Source organism: Psammomys obesus, unplaced genomic scaffold (genome assembly GCF_907164565.1).
Source record: "Psammomys obesus unplaced genomic scaffold, mPsaObe1.curated_primary_1811, whole genome shotgun sequence".
Taxonomy (NCBI): Eukaryota; Metazoa; Chordata; class Mammalia; order Rodentia; family Muridae; genus Psammomys; species Psammomys obesus.
Window position 1 is genome coordinate 12461229 of NW_026596134.1, and position 24332 is coordinate 12485560.

The following is a 24332-nucleotide window of genomic DNA, read 5'->3' on the forward strand; positions in this document are numbered from 1 at the left end:
GGGAAGGCTTTTTTTAAAAACTGAAAATGCAATTAATAACCATCCCCTCTGATTCTAAATTTGCTTTCTTGACTCTGAATTTCACAGGCAATTACGCACATTCACTAAGTTGATCCAACTGGGTGTTCTTGGGAATATTTCTCAGGTTCTTCTGATTCAGGCCACATACAATAGCCTGCACAGCTCTAAATTAGGTACATAAGGAAAGCTGATTCATTCAATTGCTTTTTTTTTTTTCTATCAGGCTTCTTGTACTCGGCAAATCATATTCTACGTCTGAAAATGAATTAATTTTCAACAATGGGAGTAAGATGAGAACACTGTTGGTTTAAATTCTATTTACGCAATAAGCAGCTTCTGGCCCTTTTTTATGCATGGGTGTGAGGTGGAAGAGCATCCCTTTCTATGTAGTGCCAAGGAATAATGACAGTGTCCTTCAATGTGTTTTCAAATTAATAATAATAATCATATACTTTTTGAAAGATGTAGTTTTTAAAAATAAAACAACAGTATCTCCTCACATGTTACATACATAGGGAATCATGGTATAAATATTTGAAGTGCAAAAATATATATACTTTTTAAAGTACAGTAATGTAGATCTCTACCTTTGATCTTCCACAAAGACTCATGCATGTGTCCCAGGAGGGCGGTGAATAAGAAGGATTTGGCTAGAGTACTGGTCTTTTAAAACACTAGTTTCACAATGCTTTGCCACCACAAATCCAAACTTCCTACCTGGACAGAAAAAACAAAACAAAACCTTCTAGTTCTAACTGTAGACTCTTTCTCTGAGTGTATATAACCCCATACTCACACAAGTGACCCCAGTCTCCTTGCTGCACCTTAATGGACTTAGCGAGAGCATCATATAGCTGTTACTGCCATACTTCTGACCAGACACCCTTTTGCTTTGCTCTATAAAGCTCTCTCATTGAAATGCCACTTAATTGATCAGGTCTCTTTTCAAACTGTCAACATTTTATTTCTATGCCACGTTTTTCTTCAAGGCCCTATCATTAAATATTCTTTTTATTACCAAACTTTTTTTTTGTAACAGGGTCATCTATAGCCCAAACTGGCCTTGAACCATGGAGCCAATGCTAGTCATGAAGCTCCTGATGCTCTTACCTCCATCTCCCAAGTACTAGGATTACAGGTATGTGGTACCGTGCCTGCCTTTCTTTTACCAAACTTCAATTAGGTTCCTCTAAGCCTTTTCAGCACTTGGTCCTTACCTTTGGTTTCTGTGTTCATTTCCACAGAATTCAATTATACAAAGACTACTGCTAACTTGGTTTATAGAAAATCCTCATAGTTAGGTTTGACTTCCCTCTATAGCATATCAATTCTTTGTTTTCCAGAGTCTCCCATATAGTCTGATCATCCTACCCTTCCTCAGGAATCCTATTAAGTGAACTTAGTAAGGTTTCTTCCTAGTTCCAATGTCACCTCGGAGATCTTTCTATTCATGGCTGTGCTAGTTAGTTTTCATCATCTCAACACAAACTAATCATAAATAAAAAGAGGATCCTTCATTGAAAAATGCCTTCATCATAACTGTAGGCAAATCTGTGGGATCATGTTCTTGATTAATAATTGATATAGGAGGTCCCAGCCCACTGTGGATGGGGTCACCCCTGGGCAGGTGGTCCTGGGTACTGTAAGAAAGAAGGCTCATCAAGCCATGAGAAACAGCATTTTTTCATGGTCTCTATCAAGTTTTTGCCTCTAGGTTCCTGTCTTGAGTTCCTGCTTTGTCCTCCCTCAAGAGACTGTGAACTGGGATCTCTGAGCCAAATAAATCCTCTCCTCTCCTAATTGCATTTGGTCATGGTCTTTATTATAGCAACAGAGAACAGCATTTTATTACAGGTCTTTATTATAGAACAGAGAATGCAGGACAACAGCTCTCTACGCCAACACCTCAAGTTTTTCCTTGACGCTAAATTTTCATTATTTTTCATCCCATATTTGAAGTTGACACAGGTTCTTTCTCCCTTACTAAAATAGTATTTGAATGGAAACTTATCAGCTCCTAGTTTGGCTTTATGTTTCCTGCTACATTTTATATGCATTTTAAACATATTACCATCTATGACTATCCCCTGTCTTCTGTTCCTCAGAAGGTAAACACCAAGAACAGAGACTTTGTTGCCTCTTCAGCGCTTAACGTTTGGCATATAATAGGTACTCAAGAACTGCTTGTTGACCAAATGGTTTTCCTTCCAGTAGTAAAGGTCATACAAGTTGTGGGTCACTTATCATACCAGTACTGGGAAGATGAAGACAGGCCCATCCCTAGGGACTTGCTGCCAGACAACCTCACCAAATCAGTGAGCCCCAGGTCCCAGTGAGAGGACCTGTCTTTACAAAAAAAACATAGGATGGTTCCCGAGGAACAACACTTAAGGTTGTCCTCTGGCCTCTACACATATATGTACATGTAAGCACACACTTGTACCTGTACAACACACACACACACATGCTTACGCACACTACCAAGAGCCACCTTGTTATCTCATTTAAATTTGTTCTCACTCCTTTACCTGCAGAACTTGTTATTCTCCTTCATTGCAAACCTGGGTGAGAGCAGCGAGCAGTGACTATAACATAGCCTCCATGTGATGCTGTCTTGAAATTTCTTCCACCCAATTAGTCCGTTGCTTTTGAACTGAGCCCCACTCTTCTCTGTATGGACAAAAGCCAGATCCTCTGCCAGGCTGTAACATGAATGGTCTCTACTCTAATTTCCAATGGGTTTTGTGTTGTGCTTTGAAATCCTATAAGCCAACCCCTCCACTCCCTCATTTCTTTCAGCACTCTCTTCTACATTCTAATGGGAATGGCCCATCAATGTTGGCTCGTGGCATTGCATGGACTCTGAAGCCCATAGTTCTAAACTTTCCTAAATTCCTCCTACAAACTAGCTCCAAAAGCCTAGAAACCACACGGTCACAATACCTCCTACTCCTTGGTATGCTGTTTCCTTTAGTTACTTTGCTCATTGGTCTGACAAAAGCTATTTAACAAAGGCAATCTTTATTTGGACTCACAGTTGGAAGGGATACAGTCTATCATGTTGTGGAAGGCGTAGTGGAGCAGTGAGTGGCTGATCGCATTACATCTGTGGTTAGAAAGCAGACAGCGATGAATATGTGTGTCTTTAGAGGAGAGTATGATAAGTAGCTATCACTTGGTATATATTTAGTGATAGTTATTAGCTTTGAGATTCTAATTCTAAGAATCCATAAGAAATTAGAGATTTTTGTTTGCAGCTCTGAAGGCTGAAACTAAGGCTTATGTAGGCAAGGCATGTATTCTACTAAATGAGTTACATAATTAGTCCAAGGCTTCCTGTGGAGTTTTGTTGTGGTGGGTTTTCCTCTTATCCATTTGCTCCCAGAATAATGACTCATGAGACTCAATTATTATTTTACAAATACCTCAGCCATATAGCTAGGCTCTTCTATGACTAGCTCACAACTTAAAATTACCCATTTATATTAATCTTCATTCTGCCATGTGGCTGGTTAACTGAGCTCAGGTACCATGTGTCCCTTCCCCTAACATCTTGCTGGCTGGAATCCCGTGTGCCTGGCTGGCTCTATCCCAGAGTCCCTTCTGCCTAACAGATGTCCCACCTATTTCCTGATCCAGCCATAGGCCATGAGTATTTTAATTGACAAGTGTTGCATCCATACAATACACAAGAGATTCCTTTTACAGTTTAAAGAGCATCATAGAGTGCTAACTGGGTTTATGTCAACTTAACACAAGCTGGAGTCACTGGAGAGGAGGGAGACTCAACTGAGAAAATGCCTCAATAAGATCAAGCTCTAGGTAGGCCTGTAGGGTATCTTCTTAATTAGCTGGGGGAGGGCCCATCCCATTACGGGTGGGGCCACCCCTAGTCTTACAGTTCTAGGTTCTAGAAGAAAGCAGGCTGAGCAAGCCATGTTGAACAACCAACAAGCAATAACCCTCCATGGCTTCTCCACCAGTTCCTGCCACTAGGTTCCAGCCCTGCTTGAGTTCTGCCCTGACTTCCTTCAATGGTGGACTAAGATATTGAAGTTTAAGCCAATTAAACCCTTTCCTCCCCAACTTGTTTTTTGGTCATGATGTTTTGTCACAGCAATAGAAACCCTAACTGAGATAGATGGGTAGATAGAAACATGCATTTTATATGCATGTATTGACACGTGCACTTTACAATTCAATCAGAAAATAATGATATCATAATCAGTAGCTTATAATCTTTGTATTACACCTCAAACACTCTTAGCAGCTATCATCCCTGAAAATATTACAGACTGTCATTATTATCAGTTAATATTCATCCCAATAATAATAAACAAAAAGTGATATTGAAGTCTCTGATTAATTCTTCCACTTGATACTAATTATAGTGTTATAGTGGAGAAACCCGGCAGATGCTTTTAACCAAGTGAACAAAGTCAATAAGGCCAATAATAGAACAAATAGTTGTGAGTGTCTTGATATGCTGTTCTGAGGACACATGTTGCTTATTGTCATGCTGCCAGAAATGTATGCCCTCAATCTAGTAACGAGAAAGATCAAATGAAGAAAAAGGTGGTATCAAGTCTTCAAATCATCAACGTGATGGAAGATAAAGGCAGAAACAATTCCAGATCAAAAGGGGCATAGAAACCAAATGCAATATGTAAGACCTAGATCAAAATTTAATTTTCTCCTACAAAGAGCATCAATGGAAAAAATTTACATGAGATTGATAAATAATGCTACCGTGACAATATTGATTTCATTATTTTGGTAATTGTGGAATATATACACAGGAGAATATGTTTAAATAAAGATGGACACAAAAAAATGGCTAAATGCAGTAATACACACACATACACACGTATGTGTATGTATATGTATGTATGTATGTATATATGTATGTATGTATATGAGAGATTTCCTGGTGATGGTCAAGGAAATGTGATAATGTTCGTATTGAGGAATCAAGAGATGAGGGTAAAAATAAAACATATGGTAATTTTAAAATCATATTTGCCAATCTGATGTCTTAAAAGGGGAAGCTGGAGAGATGCTCAGTGGCTAAAAGCGCTTATTGCTCTTGCAGAGGACCCATGTTTGGTTCCCAGCGTCCCCGCGGTTGTTCGCAAACATCTATAACTCCTGTCCTGGGTGATCCGATGCCCACTTCTGGCCTCATTCACATAAAATGAATCTAAAATACTTTTAGGGAAAAGAAGAAAACAAAAACTCCTCATGAGTAAATATTCTACACTGTATCTATGGGAGATCCCGTCTAAAACAACTTGATATTTTAGCTTGTGACAAGAAATTTTGGGATTTGAAGAGTCATCACTTTTAAGATTCTCATGGTACAGAATGAAAACTACTTTCTAGTTCATTTCCTATTATCAGTCAAATTGATTTACTAAGCTGTTTATATGGATCTCTCTCAGAAAGAATTTTCCTTCTTCCTTCTGAGAAGCTGGTGTGTTTGGAAATGGCCTTGGATGCTAAGAGTAGTTGCAAAGACTTTACAATTTTTTGGAATTACTATAACCATTAACAAAATTCACTTATTTTGTCTTTCTTTTTCTTTCTTTCTTTCTTTCTTTCTTTTTTTCTTTCTTTCTTTCTTTCTTTCTTTCTTTCTTCTTTCTTTTCTTTCTTTCTTTCTTTCTTTCTTTCTTTCTTTCTTTCTTTCTTTCTTTCTTTCTTTCTTTCTCTTTTTTCTGTTTTTGGATTTTTGAGACAGCAAGGAGCTCCTTAAACTTGCCATGTGGACCAAATGAGCCTTGAACACAGAGATCACCTGTGCCTGCCTCTCCAGTGCTGGGATTAAAGATGTGCACTACCTCACCTCCATCATTTGCTTTTCAGTCTATTCACTTGGTCTATGTGACATTTCTAAATGAAACAATTTGTTGACTCTAGTTTGTTTTGTTTGTGTGTGTGTGTGTATTTGTGAAAAGGTTTTTTTGTTTTGTTTTGTTTTGTTTTGTAGCCTAAGCTGGCTATGTCCAGGCTAGCATCAAATTCACCATCTTCCTGCATTAGCCTTCACAATGCTAGGATTATCATACCCAGTTTTGGATTCTTTTTTATAGGAATCTTAAGATCTTTATTTTGTAAATGTAATTGTTTTTCTTCAAAATGTTCAATGGAATAACCATGATATGCCAAGAAGATATCTATATATTTGTTTATATATCATCTATATCTATCTATCTATCTATCTATCTATCTATCTATCTATCTATCTCATATCCTTCTTGAGATTTTTTAAGCTTCTTGGATCTGTAGTTAACTTTATAGGACTATCAACTCTTATCTATTTAAATGTGTTTTTGTCTCTGTTTTCTTCTGAGACTTTAGTTTCACATATACTAGTATGTTAGAGTGTCTCACACAGCTTTTAAATGCTCTGTTCTTCTTTTCCATGCTCTTTTTGCACTGTCTTTCAAGTCTGGAACATTTCTATTGCTGTAGTTTAAAGTCACTAATCATTTCCACAGTGGTGTGAGGCTGCTGAGGTGACATAAAGGAAGAAATTTCTGGTCAAGGGAGCTAATGCAGCAGGTAAAAGCTAGCGACATGCAACATGTGACCCCCCCCCAACCCTGATGACCTGAGTTCTATTCTAGGAAGCCACAGAGTAAGTCTTCTGATCTCAGACACCTCAGAGAGACAGACAGACGGATGGATGGATGGACAGATGGACAGGTGGACACACACACACACACAGAGTAAAAATGTAAAATGTTAAAAGGAATTATTCATCTCTGGTGTTGTATCTTTTATTCCTAAAAGATTTTTGTAGCTTCTACAAATACTGAAATCTCTTATTACTTGTACATGTTATCCACATTTTCTGCCAGATTCTTTTGCATTTTAGTCATAGTTATTTTAAAGTCCTCAATAAGCTTCCCCCGGAGAAAGAGAACCATTGGCGTATATATAGAACAAAAATCATTGTAGTGGTTTATTGCGTGTCCTTATGAAGATGAATGTCCCACAATCTGTCGTATTCAAGGAGGCCCAGTGGCATGATTCCAGCCCCAACCCAAAGCACTGAGAACACAGGAGCCAACGTGTAATTATCAGGGCAGCTCCTGGGAGCACAGATATCTGAATCAGAACAAGAACATATTAGCCAAAGTCAAGATCGAACTTGCCCATCCTTCATTTTTTGGTTATATTTTGTGGGGAATGTAAAGATAAGCCTTACAGAGGTCCATAGGGAATGGTGAGGGAGGTTTTAGGGGCTCATACAACTCCTCGAATGATCCTGGTCCACTGCACACAACGCTGACCTACTAGGGACTTCTGACACACTGCTCTCAAATGGATATGAGGCTGGGGCAGTGACTACTTCCCCCTTCTTTACAGAAGTCTCCTGAGGTGACCTCGCCTCCCTCCGCATATGTTTCCTTATAGTTACACCAACCTGATTGATTGTTATTGGTGCTTGAGGCTAGTATAGGATGGTCTGATTGGCCCTTTAATCCTATAAAGGCTTATGCACTACACAGAAAGTTAGATCTGTACCTCGAGTCTGGTCCCCAGAGTCTGATTCCCGGGATTCTGCATAGACGTGGTTGCCTCTCAGCCCTCTCCCTCTGTTCCTGATCCCCACAATATTTGAGGCCTCAACATTTGTATTGGTGAGGGTGCTCTTTATCCAATTTACTAATTCATATAATTATCTCTTGCAGAAACACCCCTCCAGATGCATCCAAATATATTCTAATCAGTCATATGAGCAACTCTGATCCAGTTAAATTGAAACATAAAATTAACATTACTGCCTGTATTCTGATTTTCTTCATTGTTTTAGCTATTGAAAACACCTTCTTTGCTTTGTGCATCTTATAACTTTTTAGTCCCTAGCAGAAAGACAGAGGAATAGTAAAGAAAAATGAATATAACTTTCACTGTGAAAATGGGTATCCTCCCTCTCTTTTTTCTGCCAAGACTTTCAATTGAGTTAGCAATAGCAAGACTGCCTTTGAGTGTGATTGCTACTGTTGTCACCATCCCTGTACCATGAATACATTCTTCCAAAGGTAGGCCACAGTTGCTTGGTGCATAGAATTACGCCTGGGTTGCAATAGGCGTATTTCTAGAATAATCTTCATGCTCATGCTGAATGCTATCGTTTTGTTAGTCTCTGGAGGGACTTTGTCATAGTGGGGCAAGGGGTGTCTTTCCTATATCCATTTTAATCTAGTAAGGCTTAAGAATGAATGCAGAGCAGAAAAAAAAAAAACAAAAACAAAACCTCTTTTAATAAAAGCATGTTCAAAGCTGGGTGTGGAATCCACTTCCTATAATCCTAACACTTAGGAGATAGAAGAATCAGAAGTTCAAGGTCAGCCTCATCTACATAGTGAGCTGGAGGCCAGCCAGGGGTATATGAGATTCAGTCCCAGAAACAAAAAAGAGAGCACATTCAATCCATAATTTTTTAGTAACATTATTTATGGTGTATTGCTTGTTTATATTTTTCTTTGTTCTTAAAAATATGTGTGTGTGTGTTTCTGAACATTAATCCTTTAAAACATAGTGTGTACGCTCATTTTCTAGATTACTCCCCCATAGTACCAAACCTAATGACTCACGCGTGGGCACTAAATTTCTGTTTAGCAATGATTATGATGGTGGCTCTTAGCCCTTTTCCTTCTGTGAAATGCTTTTCAATGGTAGAACATTGGGTGATGTTCTTGAAGGAATTAGAAACATCTAGCACCTTGAAATAATTCAGCGATAATGACAGAAAACCACTCCAACAATACAAGACAACTTTCTGAATCTATTCCAGCATCCACAGTTACTGCATTCTACTGACCCTACAATGCTGTTTGAGTGTAATTGTTTTGTTTTGTTTTTAATTTCTAGAAGGTTAATTTTATTTGCTAGTTGACAGAGTTGAACCAATAGTTTTTTTATAATTTTTATTTTTTATATTAATCACAGGTTATTTACTTTGTATCTCAGCCATAGCCCCCTCTCTCATTCCCTCCAAATCCCACCCTTCCTCCCTCATCTCCTCCCATGCCCCTTTCCAAGTCAACTGATAGGGGAGGTCCTCCTTCCCTTCCATCTGACCCTAGCTTATCAGGTATCTTCAGGACTGGCTGCAATGTCCTCCTCTGTGGCCTAGCAAGGCTGCTCCTCCCTTGGGGGGTGGGGAGGTCAAAGAGGCAGACATTGAGTTCATGTCAGAAATAGTCCCTGTTCCCCTTACTAAGAAACCCAGTTGGATACTGAACTACCATGGGCTATGTCTGTGCAGGGGTTCTAGGTTATCTCCATGCATGGTCCTTGGCACCCATCAGAATGGCCAAGATCAAAAACTCAAATGACAACACATGCTGGAGAGGTTGTGGAGAAAGGGGAACCCTCCTCCATTGCTGGTGGGAATGTAAACTGGTACAACCACTTTGGAAATCAATCTGCCACAATTAGGAATAGCGCTTCCTCAAGATCCAGCTATACCACTCCTAAGCATAGATCCAAAAGATGCTCAAGTACACAACAAGGACATTTGCTCAACCATGTTCATAGCAGCTTTATTTGTAATACCTAGAACCTGGAGGATGTCCCTCAATGGAGGAATGGATATAGAAATTGTGGTACATTTATACAATTTAATCCTACTCAGCAATTAAAAACAAGGAAATCATGAAATTTGCAGGCAAATGGTGGGATCTAGAAAAGATCATCCCGAGTGAGGTATCCCAGGAGCAGAAAGACACATATGGTATATACTCACTTATAAGTGGGTACTAGACCTATAAGATAGGATAAACATACTAAAATCTGTACACCTAAAGAAGATAAACAAGAAAGAGGACCTGGGGTAAGATGATCAATCTTCACTTAGAAAGACATTGGAAGTAGGATACAAACAAGTAACAGGACAGGAGCCTACCACAGAGGGCCTCTGAAAGACTGTACCTAGCAGTGTATCAAAGCAGATGCTGAGACTCATAACCAAACCTTTGGCAGAGTGCAGGGAATCATATGAAAAGGGGAGTTAGTATGATCTAGGGAGGACAGGAGCTCCACAAGGACCAAATATATCAGGGCACAGGGGTCTTCTATGAGACTGTTTCTCCAACCAAGCGTAATTGTTTATGGACCTGGAAGTGTTCTGTTAACTCACTGAGCAAAGCTATGTGTTATTAGACTGATGTCAAGATACACTGCTTCATCAGTGTACTGACACTATACTGTGTTTCTGTTACCTGCTGTAACAAAGTGTTCTCATTTGTAGGGGTTGGAGAAGCTGGGTGTTAGCACACATGCTCAGCACATGTGAAACTGGGTTCAGGCTCCAGTGGGATGGGGAAAGACTCAACTGCTAAAAAAATTTTTTTATATTGATTGCAGTTTTAGGCCACAAGGAAACCAATACTTTGTAGCAGCATATTGGATCTGTATCAGGAGACAATGTTCTATGACGATCTCGTGTTTCCTCATATCTTTGAGGTGGACGCACTGACCACCTGTGTCCTGGACTACTTTGCAAAGATGATTGTGATTCATGACCACAGAAAATAGAGATAATGTTTCCCTTCCGACCAGAGGATAGGTTTGATTACTGTCCATTTGATAAAAGATGACATCAGTCAAGTTTAATGCCCATGGTTATAAAACATCGGGGCTCCTGATGCTTGCCTGGGATTCCTTTCCATTTATACAAGTATTGTCTGTCAGGGTGTCGGTATTGGCTCAGGATATCCAAGTCCAAGTTCTCAGCACAAAGGAGATTTATTTGCGCCAGAGGACAAGGAGTAAGAGAGAAAGTCAGGAGACAGAGGATAAGGGAGACCGGGAAAGGAACAAGGGAGAAGAGGAAGGGGTATTTGTCCCAGGGAACAAGGGTGTATCTCTGGATAGAAAGGAGACAGATGTAGCACATAGGGAAATGGCAGGTTATAAAGGTTAAAAGTGGAAACCCTGTGTTAGCATGAGGTGTTTAATTTTAACTTGGCATGTTAATTACAAAAGCCAAAGGAGGTTTTTAATTGCTGAACTTCAATACTTTGATAGATGGACCTTGGTAAACACACTCAGGAGGAGGAAGTGGCCAAACAATGGAATAGACTTCGGTGGCTAGCTTTAAAAATGTGATCTGATGGTTTTGCAAAGACAGAAGGAATGAGAGAAAAGGGTGAGGCCTGCCAGAGCCATGTCTGCCATGCTCAGTCTGGCCAGAGTCCCTTCAGTCTGCTCTTCTTTGAATGTCACCCTGTGAGAATCAGGGCCCAGGAGACATGATCAGTTGCATAGACACAGAAGAAGCTGACTGATGGACCTAATGGTGGGCAGTAATGCTGCTATATCACAACATAGCTTTTAACTAGTTGAAAGGAGCCGGGAGGGAGATGGACAGATGAATTCTCCTTTCTGTTTTCTATGGACTACCTGAGGGCACAGTTTCTCATTGTACTGAGTGAAGGAACTCACATGTGCCAGGAGGATGCACTTGCCTGCTTAACATGATTTATCTCTTCACAACCTAGAAGGTGGCAGCCAGAAAGTAATGGCTCTTTATGTTACATGTCATTCCTGCTTTATCATTTTCCTTGCTTTGCAGCCTTTTCTTCAACCTTCCTGCTCCATGTTCGGCTTCCCCTGATACATCAGTGCCTTAACCATTGCTTTAGTCTGTTTCCTTGAGAATCTAGGCTTAAAGTATTGGCTGGGAAGGAAGACTAAAGACCCTAACAAAAAGATAATGCATGCTCTCTGACATACTTTAGGGATAAAAATAAGCAATTTCCTAAAAATACCGCATCAGAGCTACTATAAGTTATGCGTGAGTTTAGAAATAAGGGGAAGCCAGTTCTGGAAAGTGTGGATGGAGCCATCACAGGAAACTTTACAGACATGTGTTCATTGCCCAGTGCTGTCAAATAAAGCAACCAACTGGGTGGTTTAAACACTAGGAAAACATGCAGATGCAAGTCTGGAAGACAGGAGACCAGAGATCAAGCTTCCAGTATGATCAGCTCCTTCTGAGGAACGTGATGAAAGATATGTTTTGACTCCTTCCATGCCTTTCTGCTAGCTCGTGATGGGTGTCGGAATCCCTTGGCATGCTTTAGCTCAGCTCTGCCTTCAGCTTTACCTGACATTCTCAGTCTGTGAGTTTCTATGTTCAAATTTCCCCTTTGTGTAGAGATGCCAGTCACGTCAGGCTTATCCAACTCTGGAGTGAACCTTTGTATCTACAATGAAATCTTTTCCAAACTAGGTCAAATCCCAGAGAAGTAGGGGTTAGGGTTTTAACTTGTAATTACTGGGGACTGGGGACCACTAACAAGATGGCATATAATCCACATCTGGACCGGGCTTCAGACCTAACAGGGGTTTACTAGGTTGGCAGTAGATAGTGGAGATTATAGCCCAGCATGAAACCTTACTAGGAGTGTGTCTGAAGCTTTGGGGAAGCCTGGTTGATGATGATCATTAATGTAGGTCAGCTCAGAACAGGGAGAGCCTAGCTGGGGATAAGTCTGCTAAAACAGACTGCAAGTTTGGGGTGGCACATCAGCCCTTTATTTTATAAACAACTCAAAACCGCCTAATTTGTTTGTATATAACTTTTGTTACAGTTCCCTAATTATAGACACAATATTGTGATTGAATGGCTGAGGAGCTGGCTTAATCAGTAAAATGTTTGTCTTGAAAGCATGAGGATCTGAATTCAGAGTTCAAGTCCTAGGATCCATGTTAAAACACAACAAAACCAACAACAATAACAACAACAAAAGCTGAGTGTGATGGCTGTGTGCCTGTAATCCCAGAGCTGTGGAGGTAGAGACAGGCAGATCCCTGGGTCTTTCTGGACAGTCATCCTAACCTATTCAGGGGTGAACTTCAGGCCAAAGAGTGAACCTGTCTCCAAAAAGAATTGTCCTGAGGAATGATACCTGAATTTGCCTTCAGATATCCACTGCTACATATGCATGTATCCTTGTAAGCACATGAATATGAATATGAATACCCATCACAGACATACACACTCATATATAAACTGTAACTAAAATGTCAAAATGTAGCTGGAGAGATGGCTAGGTGGTTATAAGAACTAGCTGTTCTTCGAGAAGACCAGGATTTGATTCTCAGTGCCCCCATGTCAACCAACAATCACACAATTCCTGGAGTTCTGATAACCCATTTCTGGCTTCCACGGGCAATGCAGAACACAGGCAAAATGCAGGCAAAACACCCATACACATAATATAAAACTCAACAAAGTATCTAAAAGTTGTTTTTTAAAAATAAGTTTTTGGCCTTTGCAGGGATCTTCCAGTAACTCACCAAAACGATAAACACAAAGAGCGAGTGGAGAGGCACACCCACCTTGTTTTCTTCAGGCCTTTTAGGAAACCAGAAGTTGTTTCTTAGGTCACAAACATGTGACTCTACAAAAAGGGTAATACTGTAGACACCAAGAGGGTGAGCACTGTTTAAAAAACAAAAAAATGGCAAAAACGGGAAGAGTCCACAACTACAGCGGGCACGCTAAGGGTATCACCGCAAACAAACACGCCAAGGGCAAGATAACCTGCCGAGAGAATGAATGTGCAGACTGAGCCTATCAAGCACTTTGCGAGCCACCTGAAATTGGTGACAGAGAACCATCAGAAGAAAGGAAACCAGAAAGAAAACCACCTTGGTTTCCCTGGAGCACCAGCCTGCTCCACCCAGACAAGTACAGTTTGTGGAGACTGAGGGAAAGCAGCCTGAGCTGCTGAGCTGCTGCAGTCTATTCCCTCTGAACTCATGGCTTAAGGAACACAACGAAATAAAAGACCCAGACTGTTGATTTTGTTTTAAACAAAATAAAAGGGTCAGTTGGCAGCTTCCTATGAGTTAGAAAGTTTGACATGGCTTGTGTTCCAAATGTATTTTCTTATTAGAGACCTTGGTTTCCTCTGATCCCTCCCTGACAAGCTAAGGATCTTTTCATGTTTCATTGCTTCCCACACAACAACTCAAAGGGAAAGCTGCATTTCTTCCATTAAAAAAAAAAAAAAAATCTACCCAACAGTTCATGAGTGAGTAGTGATTTTGTCATCTGTCTGACTTCACTCCACCCTCATCTTCCTGGAGGTACCAATTCAGCTCCATCCCTCATGCAGAAGTTCCCTGCCCACATCGGCTCCTTTAGTATCTCCTCTCCTGGGCCAAGCATCCATTCAGGCATTTCCCCAAACAAACAGAATTCTCTTCTCACGAAAAATTCTTTAAAAAATGTTTTTTTGTTACATGTAATTTTTAAAAGCTTTCACAAAACATACCCAGAATAGTTTTTAAATTACCCATATCACAAATCTTAACATGTTGGTATCTTTTGTTCCACTTGTCATTATATTATATAACTGGGCTCATTCTATATATATATTTATTTTGTATTCTGCTTAAAATTTTTATGCATTACATTATAGAAATTTGTCATTGCTGCCAGAATGTATCAGGAAAAAAAACAATTATAATATTTTTGCCATATTGGCTAGATGAGTTTGCTTAAAACTCTCCTTCTGGTTAGGCATTTGGGGTTCTATATTATTTTCCTAACCTGTTACAGTAAACACTTTCATCCTTTTTTTTTTTTTTGTAATGCTGAGCTTAGTAATTGCTAGGTACCCACTGTAATAAGTATTTCAACACATGAATCTTCTCCACTTTTTGCCATTATATTGGGATGGATCCTAGATGGGGAAATTGATGAGCTGAAGAACAAGGTCATGAGGTACCACTGAAGTGCTTCTAGAGGGATGGTGAGAGGCACAATCTCTTAAAGATTCTCTTTCTACAGACACTTCATGCAGCAGACTCTTAAGGAAGAGGTAATTAGAATTTGAATATTACTGTGGCAGTTGGGGGGCTGAGAGAGTGAGAGTTGATGTAGAGGCAGGAATGGGAGTCAGTGATATCTCTTAAAGGGAGCCGGGAGGACTCGGTGGCTAAGTTTGGGAGGTGGGAAGCGTTGAGGGTCAAAGGCAACGTCTCCTGCCAATCAGCCTAATGTAACACTGATTTTTTTTTTTTTTAATAAAAAAGAGACGATGGTTAAGGTGTGCAGATGTGCAGGAGAAATAATTTGGTATGGGACTTATTTCATTTGGATTATATGCCAATTTTTAGAAGCTGCGGGTGGAATCTAATAGGCTTGTGGAATCATTGTTCTCCGGCAGGGGGAACATCTGTTGTTCTTGCCAGTCTGACATTTGACGCTCCTTCGCAGGAGGAATTTTGGGGTGCCAGTCTGGTGTAGAAGGAGTCTCGTCCCGGAGCTGCATTCATTTACACCTGTTTTATTTTTATTTTTTTAAATTAAATTGCAGGTGTCTTTGGTTTGGTAAATGAATGTGGGGGGTGATGGCATATCCAAGTCGGCCTCAAGGACTGCCAGTGACATCCACTCCTTCTTCATCTGCTAATACCACTGGGAGGCTTGGTCTTCCACATTCTTCCTTCCTGTGGCTTCAATGTGCCTGGCACTACTCCGGGACTTCTAGGGGGGATCCGTGACCCAAGCCAGCTAACTGGAGACAATGAAGTTGATGCTTACTAGTCTCCAGGGGACAACCAAAAAAAATAAGGCTATTTCCACAGGGACACCAAGCTAAGGGGGATCGGTCTATAGATGGAGCTGTTGGTAATTATTTTGCTCCTCAGGCAATTGAACCAACACCAAGTAAATCTGGGTTAGTTCTAACGACCTGGTTCTGATTGGTATCCTAGGATTCAAGTACCTCGGTGTGTGCTTTTGGACTTTTAAGTCATTTGAGACATTACAATTCTCTTTAATCCTAAATTAGTTGAAATGGATTTTAATCACGCACAATCAAATAAATTCTTACTAATACAAAACCAAGAGGAGTCCTATAATAGTATGTTTTATATTTAATGGTTGACATAGAAGAAAGAAATGTCCGTGTTAGGTTCTGTATACAAATAAGAGTGATCAAAAGCATGGTTGTAGAAATTAAAACATGATTACAATTTGTAACTGCCCGAAATGGATAGCTAGACTAGCATAAATTTCAGCTTTGTTTTACATGCTTTGCTTCGTGTGTGAGTGTGTTTGTATGTGTACACATACAAGTGTCCTTGCCTTTGCATGTATGAGTAGAGGCCAGAGGTCGACCTGGGCCCTGGTCTTTGTAGCTAGGCCTGATACTCAGTGAACCGGATACACCTTTATCTCTGCCTCCCTAGCATTCAGATTTTTAGGTGGGACCCGGACATCCAAAGGCCAGAACCTCACTCTTGCACAGCGAGCACCCTACCCTCTGACCCACCTAACCCTCTGCCGGTTGCCTACCTTATGTTTCTTTTACGGGCTGGAGGATACACAGCAGGGTGCCGACACACGAATTTGTTTGAATTTTAGAATGCGCTTCACGTATCTGGAACCCACAGCTTCGTACTAGAACTTGGCCTTTCAGTTGACAGATTATTGAAGGATTATGATTCTTTTGTAGAGGGCCTTTTTAAACTCTATTTTATTTGGGGTTCCTGAAAGCCTCTCCCTTCCAATCCTCCAACCCTAAGCAGGAGAGAGGAGGTTAGTGGGAAGAGCAGGCGCAGACCCCTTTACTTCTCCCAGCTGTTTAGGGCCGATGGGCTCTTTTAGGGCTATGCCAATCTCCAACAGCATTCTCCTCCAAGCCTCTGCACCCAAGCGTTTCTCTCCATCTGTTTTGCTCCAAACTGTCTCTGGTTTCTTCAAACTGCCGCTCAACAACACACATCACCACCTCACACCATGCTTTCTCTTTCTGGGCTCTCATATTTATATCCTCAGAGCCCTAGACCACACCCCTCTCCTTGCCGTTCCCTGCAGTCAAAGGCCAGTCCCCGAAGGAGACAACCATCAGCTGTGGACAAACCAAAGCCCAACTAAAATCCCACACCTGGGATTAAAACAAAAAAGCATATTTACATAACATGAATGAGTTTTTAAAGAAACCCAAACTTCCATTGCATTCTTTTACTTAAAATGTGCACCAGCTGTCCACTTGTTGATCCAAGGAGTATCTGGGGGTCTGGTTGCCCCATCATATTGGCATGACTTTCAGAGAGTGATAACCCCTCATCTAGCAGTGAAGGCTTGACTGACCGTTCTGCTGTGACACTAGTAACAGATCACACGGAGAACTGATCAGATTTGCTTTTCCTTCCTTGAGTATTCATGAGTGGTTCATTTCTAGCCACCGCTGTGCCTGAGCCGTCTCTTTTGGTCTTAAATTGTCATTTCAGATGGCTTAATTAAGAATGTTTTTGCTTCATACCGTACCCTTGGGTCATTAAAAATTGCAATGGAAAATATGATAATGGGAAAATAAATTACTTAAATCTATTATTAATCTGAAGGTCTTAAATATGTATCATGGGATCTGTAAAACATCGTGCTGGAAAAAAATCTGAACAGAAGGAAATTCTTATTCTTCTACACCCTGCCCCATAAAAATTATATGTAGCTAGTAATTAATATTTCACAGATGTACAGCAACAAATGCTTAATTTTTTTCTGAACGTGTTACTTGATTTTACATAGTCAACATCTCTATCAGGAGCAGTACCTGATCACAACTATTTAGACCATCTGATTTCACAATTACCTTAAAACATGCCCTTCAAGAAGTCATTTTAATTAAGACATAATTGCTGCTTTCCAAAACAGCAATTGAAAGATCGGCCAGCCAAGGGGGGAGGGTGGTGGTGGCAATGACGCACGTTTGTAATCCCAGCATCCAAGAGGCAAAAACAGGAGGATCATGAGTTGGAGGCCTATTCATCAACAGTAGTAACAAATCCAGGAGTCACTGCTGTTTATTAGGACATGTGTACATCTGCGAGGTTGGATTTCATCTTTGCCAAGTTTCTGAACCAGAGAACACTATGATAAGCGAAAACACACATATGGTATGGAGGAGGTGGTTAAAGGATGAAGTTAACATTCTGGTGTTAATTCCCAGACATATGAACTAGCTGAGGTCACTGTAAAAGGGCGTGCGGGGTCCCCAGAGCTTCCTAGGCAAGAAAGCCTAGCCACAGGAATCCAGATCTGAGGGGCTGGGTGAGGAACCCAGGTTACCGGGTTAGCAACGGTCTAGGGTAGAGCAGGGAGCCCCCAAATTCCGCTCAACTCCGGCAGGGGCGGGGCTACCGGAGAGGCGTGGCCAGCTGCGGAGAGGGGCGGGGCGAGAGCGCCCGGGGGCGGGGCCAGGCGTCTCCGCCCGCCCGCCACTCAGCTGGGCTCGGGAGCGCGCGGCGCGGCACCGCCGGGCAGTGGAGGCGAGGCAGCGGCTAGACGCGAGCGCCGCAGGTGACCCGGGCGGGGAGCCCGGTGCTTGGGGCCGGCTGCGAAGCCGCGGGCTGGAGGCGCACCCCCGCACCCCGCTCGGCTGTCTCCCAGCCTAGGCGCCGGGCGGAGGGGACGCGGCGAGCCCCGAGACGCGCGAGGCCCCGGGACGGCCGGCGGCGCTCGCGGCCCTCGGCATGTTCGGCGAGGCGAGGCTCTTCCTCCCGCCCGTGGGCTGAGGCGGCGACCCGAGCGAGATGCACCTGCCGGGCTCGGCTTAGAGGAGCGTCCCGGCCGCCCAGCGGGAGAGCTTTCGTCCCCCGGCCCCGGCGGCGACCCGCGGGGCCCGGGCCGCAGCGACGGGTGGGCGCCCGGACATGGCGGCCCGGAGCGCCCCGAGCTGCCACCTGCGGCTCGAGTGGGTGTACGGCTACCGGGGCCACCAGTGCCGCAACAACCTCTACTACACGGCGGCCAAGGAGATCGTGTACTTCGTGGCGGGGGTCGGAGTAGTGTACAGCCCGCGCGAGCACCGGCAGAAGTTCTACCGCGGCCACAGCGACGACATCATCAGGTACGGGCTCGGGGGCGGGGGCGGGCGCTGTCACCCCCGCCGAGCGCGCTCGGAGTTTGCACCCGCCTGTCCTTCTGCAAGTCGTGGCGGCTCCCGCAGAGGAGCGTCGCCCAGGGAAGCAGTGTGCGTCTCCCCGGTCCCGAGCCCACCCGCCTCAGCGCTCCGCTTTCCGCATCTTCCTCCTCCAGGGGAGCCTCCTGCGGATGGAAAGGACGCCCTGCAGGTCCTTCGCGTGAATGGCCTTGTGACCTTTCCCATTCCATCAAAATCGGGAGGCTTGTCGACGGGTCGTTTTTCTCTTTTAGACCCCCGTGATTGATTTCCTGTCAAAAAGAACGCTTATAGGGCCAGGGGTAGGAAATATTTAAGAGAAGGCGAACCCAAGCTCCGCAAAGCAGAGGCTGGATTTGGGGAACGCGTCACACAGCGTCCAGGAGGGTACTCAACTCTTGGCCGTAGTTAGTAGTTGAGGTTTCACTACCAGCAATTATCAGTAGCGAGCAAAGGAACTCAGGTGTTACTCTAGAGGCAATTCACTGGAGGTTAAAATACACACACTGGAAGACAATTTGAGGGTATGTCTTATTTGAGAAATAACCCCACACTGATTTCCAGTTCTGTTGTTTATCTTCATCAAAATAATGTTTTCTTTCCTATTTGTAGTTTTCAACCACAAGGTGTATGTTTTTTGCTCTTTATTGATCTGCACCTTAACGTTGGTCGTGATGTTTACATTTCTTTGATAAGAAGTATGTATAAAGGGTAATTTTCAACATCTCAGAAGAACTTTTGAGTTAAAGTTGGGAGCGTTAGAATTGATTATTCCTCAAGCACATTTTGTCTTCCATCACAATGAATGTATTACAGAAAATTTTGGCAGTGTGTTTGTGCTGGTGCTTCTGAATTCTTGACACAGGTTCGGTGATTAGGTTTGATTTTATTCCATCATGGATGTTTCAAAAGATTCAAATTAGGTACTACCTATCCGTATCGTGGTTTGATGCCTCAGGAGCAAAAAGCTCTGGTGCCGAAACTCCAGGAAGTTTGTTATGTTAGCTCTCTGCACATACATATGGGGAATAAAACTGATGAAAACGCTTTCATTATTAAGGCCACTGTCATCACATTGTTTTCTTCTGTCCATCACATTTATGAATGCCGTGTCTTCTGCTGTGAAATAACTGAGCAATTATTGGGATGATTTCTGTGCTTACAGGTCAAGCACTGAATTGAAAAATAAAGACAGGCTTTCATGTTTGACCATTTTTGTTCCACAAGAATAATCTGTCATTACTATCTGAAATAAAATTTCTAAAGCTCTTTGATTTCTCAGTTATATTCTTTGTCTTGTATTAAATTTGTGCCACAATCCTTACTACACCGATGGTTCAGATTTTACCGTCCAGGACAACTTTCCAGATCTTTTTAAGTTGTCATAAATTATATAAGAATGTATCATTTGCAGCAAATCACAGACATGTAGAGTACGTTTGTCGTTTTGAAGTTTTTGGCGATACATGTATGAGTTGCACAACTCGTGCAGAAGGCAAAAGTATGACTTTCTTTACCGTTTACTGAAGTGAAATATAAAAGCCGCAGTCAGTGAAGCTCAGTGATCCAGCGCTTAACATGAGTGAGGCCCCGAGTTCAAGCTGCAGTAGGACCAAAGGATAAAAGCTTCCAGCAGTGTGACTTCCAGCACAGCCTCTAGTCCTAGCAGAATGAAGCTATACCCTTGTCTCCCTCACATAAAGCACACCAGGACTTGGAAAGACTGAAATAATGTGGCTCTCACTGCAGCTGCACCTAGCATCCTTCACCCTTGCACCTCTTACTGTTTTTAGCCGAATAAGATCTGGAGGGAGGCTGTTACTCAGGGCTACTTCATGGAGTCCTGTAAAGCTAGAGACCCAGTCCATGGAGAAGGACAGACGTGACAGGATTGGTGGGAAGTAAAAATGAGGGTGAATAGTGAGATCAGTGATTACTATCACTTATGTTCAAGCTAGTGATTTTGGATGTACACCAGGTCTGAAGCCCTGATACCACAACAGAAATTCCTAATTTGAGAAGAATAAAATTGCTTCTCAGATTCCTCTCCAAAAACCACAATCTAGAAAACCTTCACTCTGGTGTCTAATAAACAAGTGAATGATAATAAAAGCCTCCACCATGCCTTTGGGACTGTACAATCTCAAATTTTCATATCTGCTGAAAATTTACTTGTGATTTGTTGGTGAAATGTAATGAGGCTAAGACTGTTCTAAAGTGAACCAGAAACTGTCACTTGGTTTTAATACTGTAAGTGCTGTGTTGGCTGTAAATTTTGACAAGTCTGTTATTTGTTTGATGTTTCTATAATCTTAATGTCATCTAAGATGGCTCAAGGCGGTTCTGTATGACATCACATCATTTTATTACATTGTTTATAGTTGTCTGCCTTCTTTTGCCCTTATCTGTGTGTATTATACTTCTCCAGTCATTTATCCTTTGCAAGTATTTATTTCGGAAACTTGTTGATACTTGGAAGTGAACTTCTATGTAACAACAACACAGGACTTTTTCTCTTCCTTGTGTGTGCACACGCCTGTGTATATGTGTTTCAAGTTCTGTTGTTGCAGTTTCTCTATTAGCTATTTGCAATGGTTTTTAGACAGTTGTTAGTTCTGTTCTTAGCATAAGAAGCTTATCAATGGCCTGGTTTGTATTTTGAAACTTTTGATAATTAGTTTCCCCAGAGGATTTGATAGTCTTTATATTTTTCTTGTCATTTATTGCCCATCAACATTTACTTTCCAAAGTAGCAGATATTGTAGAAATTTTCCAAATCATGTGTACAGGAAGGGCCACGGATGGGATATAGCTAACGATGTGTTTTCACATTAGACTCTGGTTTGCTCAGTTGTCCACATTTTATAGATGTACAACTTGAAATATTTTAAAACTAATTCCATCTGTTCTTTCAAAAGACTATTTCTCTCTATTTTTCTTAAAGAATTAACTCTTCTGGGAAACAGTACTCTCATATGTCATGCTCTTGTGTTGTCATAGAATATCTGAAAGTAGTTTTACTACTTTTATTCCCCACCCATCACATTTACCTTTGGTTCTGTTTTGCTATAGCCATTGATTTAGACATTGCCAAATCAAGTGGCTAGTAATCAGTCCACACTTTTTTGAATTTTTGTCATCACTTGACACATTTGATCTTGCCCCTGTTAAGATGCTTTTTAAAAATTTAAAACCAAAAATTGTACATATGTGTATCTATTGTATAATGTTTAAATTTGTGTAAAAATACTTTGTGTCCTTTAATTTAATATTTATTGTTTCTTTTGTCTTAATGTTTCAGGGAAAACATTGAAAAAATCCTTCTAGTTTTATGATGTACAGAGCACATTCATTAACTGTAGCCATCCCATTGTGTAATAGAGCACCAGAGTCCTTATTCCTAGGACTTAGGACTTGCTGATCATCTTTTTCCTATCCCTCTTTTCTGCCTTTTTTTTCCTAGTCTTTTGTAACTACCATTCTATTATCAAGTATGAGATCAATAAAAAACAATTCCATATATAGGTGAGATCTCGTAGTTTGTTTTATTTCAATTAACAGTGATCTCAGGTTCCATCCATGTTGTTAAAAGTGGATAGGATTTTGTTCTTTTTATAGCTGCATAGTATTTTTTATATTAATTACAGTTTATTCACTTTGTATCCCATTCATACCCTCCCTCCCTCATCTCCTCCTATCCCCTCTCCAAGTCCACTGATAGGGGAGGTCCTCCTCCCCTTCCATCTGACCGTAGCTTATCAGATCTCATCAGGACTGGCTGCATTGTCTACTCTGTGGCCTGGTAAGGCTGCTACCCCAATGGGGGGGGGGGAGGGAGTCAAAGAGCCAGCCACTGAGTTCATGTCAGAGACAGTCCCTATTCCCCTTATTAGGACACCCACTTGGAGACTGAGCTGCCATGGGCTACATCTGAGCAGGGGTTTTAGGTTATGTGCACAAATGGTCCTTGGTTGGAGTATCAGTCTCAGAGAAGACGCCTGGGCCCAGATTTTTTGGGTCTGTTGCTCTCCTTGTGGAGCTCCTGTCCTCTCCAGGTCTTACTAACTCCCGCTTCTTTCATAAAATTCCCTACACTCTGCCCAAAGTTTGGTTATGAGTCTTAGCATCTGCTAGGTAGAGACTTTCAGATGCCCTCTGTGGTAGGCTCCTGTCCTATTACTTGTTTTCTCCTACATCTAATGTCCATCCCATTTGTTTTTCTGAGTGAGGATTGATCATCTTACCCCGGGTCCTCTTTCTTGTTTATCTTCTTTAGGTGTATAGATTTCATTATGTTTATCATATCTTATAGGTCTATATAAGTGAGTATATACCATGTGTGTCTTTCTCCTTTTGGGATACTTCACTCAGAATGATCTTTTCTAGATCCCACCATTTGCCTGCAAATTTCATGATTTCCTTGTTTTTAATTGCTGAGTAGTATTTCATTGTGTAAATGTACCACAATTTCTATATCCATTCCTCCATTGAGGGACATCTGGGTTGTTTCCAGGTTCTGGGTATTACGAATAAAGCTGCTATGAACATGGTTGAGCAAATGTCCTTGTTGTATACTTGAGCATCTTTTGGATCTATGCCTAGGAGTGGTATAGCTGGATCTTGAGGAAGCGCTATTCCTAATTGTGGCAGATTGATTTCCAAAGTGGTTGTACCAGTTTACATTTCCACCAGCAATGGAGGAGGGTTCCCCTTTCTCCACAGCCTCTCCAGCATGCGTTATCTCTTGAGTTTTTTATCTTAGCCATTCTGATGGTTGTAAGGTGAAATCTCAGGGTCGTTTTGATTTGCATTTCCCGAATGACTAAGGACGTTGAACATTTCTTTAAGTGTTTCTCTACAGTTCAGTATTCCTTAATTGAGAATTCTCTGTTTAGCTCTGTACCCCATTTTTTAATTGGATTACTTGATTTGTTGCTTTTTAACTTCTTTAGTTCTTTATATATTCTGGATATTAGCCCTCTGTCAGATATAGGGTTGGTGAAAATCCTTTCCTGGTCTGTAGGCCGTTGTTTTGTTCTGACAAGAGTGTCCTTTGCTTTACAGAAGCTTTTCAGTTTCGTGAGGTTTTATTTATTGATTGTTGTTGATCTTAGAGCCTGTGCTGTTGGTGTTCTGTTCAGGAAGTTTGTCTCCTGTGCCAATGAGTTCTAGGCTCTTCCCCACTTTTTCTTCCAACTGATTTAGTCTGGGTTATATGTTGAGGTCTTTGATCCACTTGGACTTTAGTTTTGTGCAGGGTGATAAGTATGGATCTATTTGCATTTTTCTACATATAGACATCCAGTTAGACCAGCACCATTTGTTGAAGATGCTGTCTTTTTCCATTGAATGGTTTTGGCTTCTTTGTAA

The 24332-nt window shown here is 41.6% G+C and overlaps 1 protein-coding gene across 1 annotated transcript in view; it reads left to right on the forward strand.

Annotated features, from left to right (window-relative positions):
• Positions 1-18353: 18353 nt before the first annotated feature.
• Positions 18354-24332, forward strand: part of Eml5 (EMAP like 5) — a 106493-nt gene continuing 100514 nt past the window's right edge. Inside the window, exon 1 of the mRNA XM_055593195.1 lies at positions 18354-18911. Within this exon, the coding sequence (XP_055449170.1) occupies positions 18715-18911 (197 nt within the window). The 5' untranslated portion in view covers positions 18354-18714. The remainder of the gene's footprint in view (positions 18912-24332) is intronic.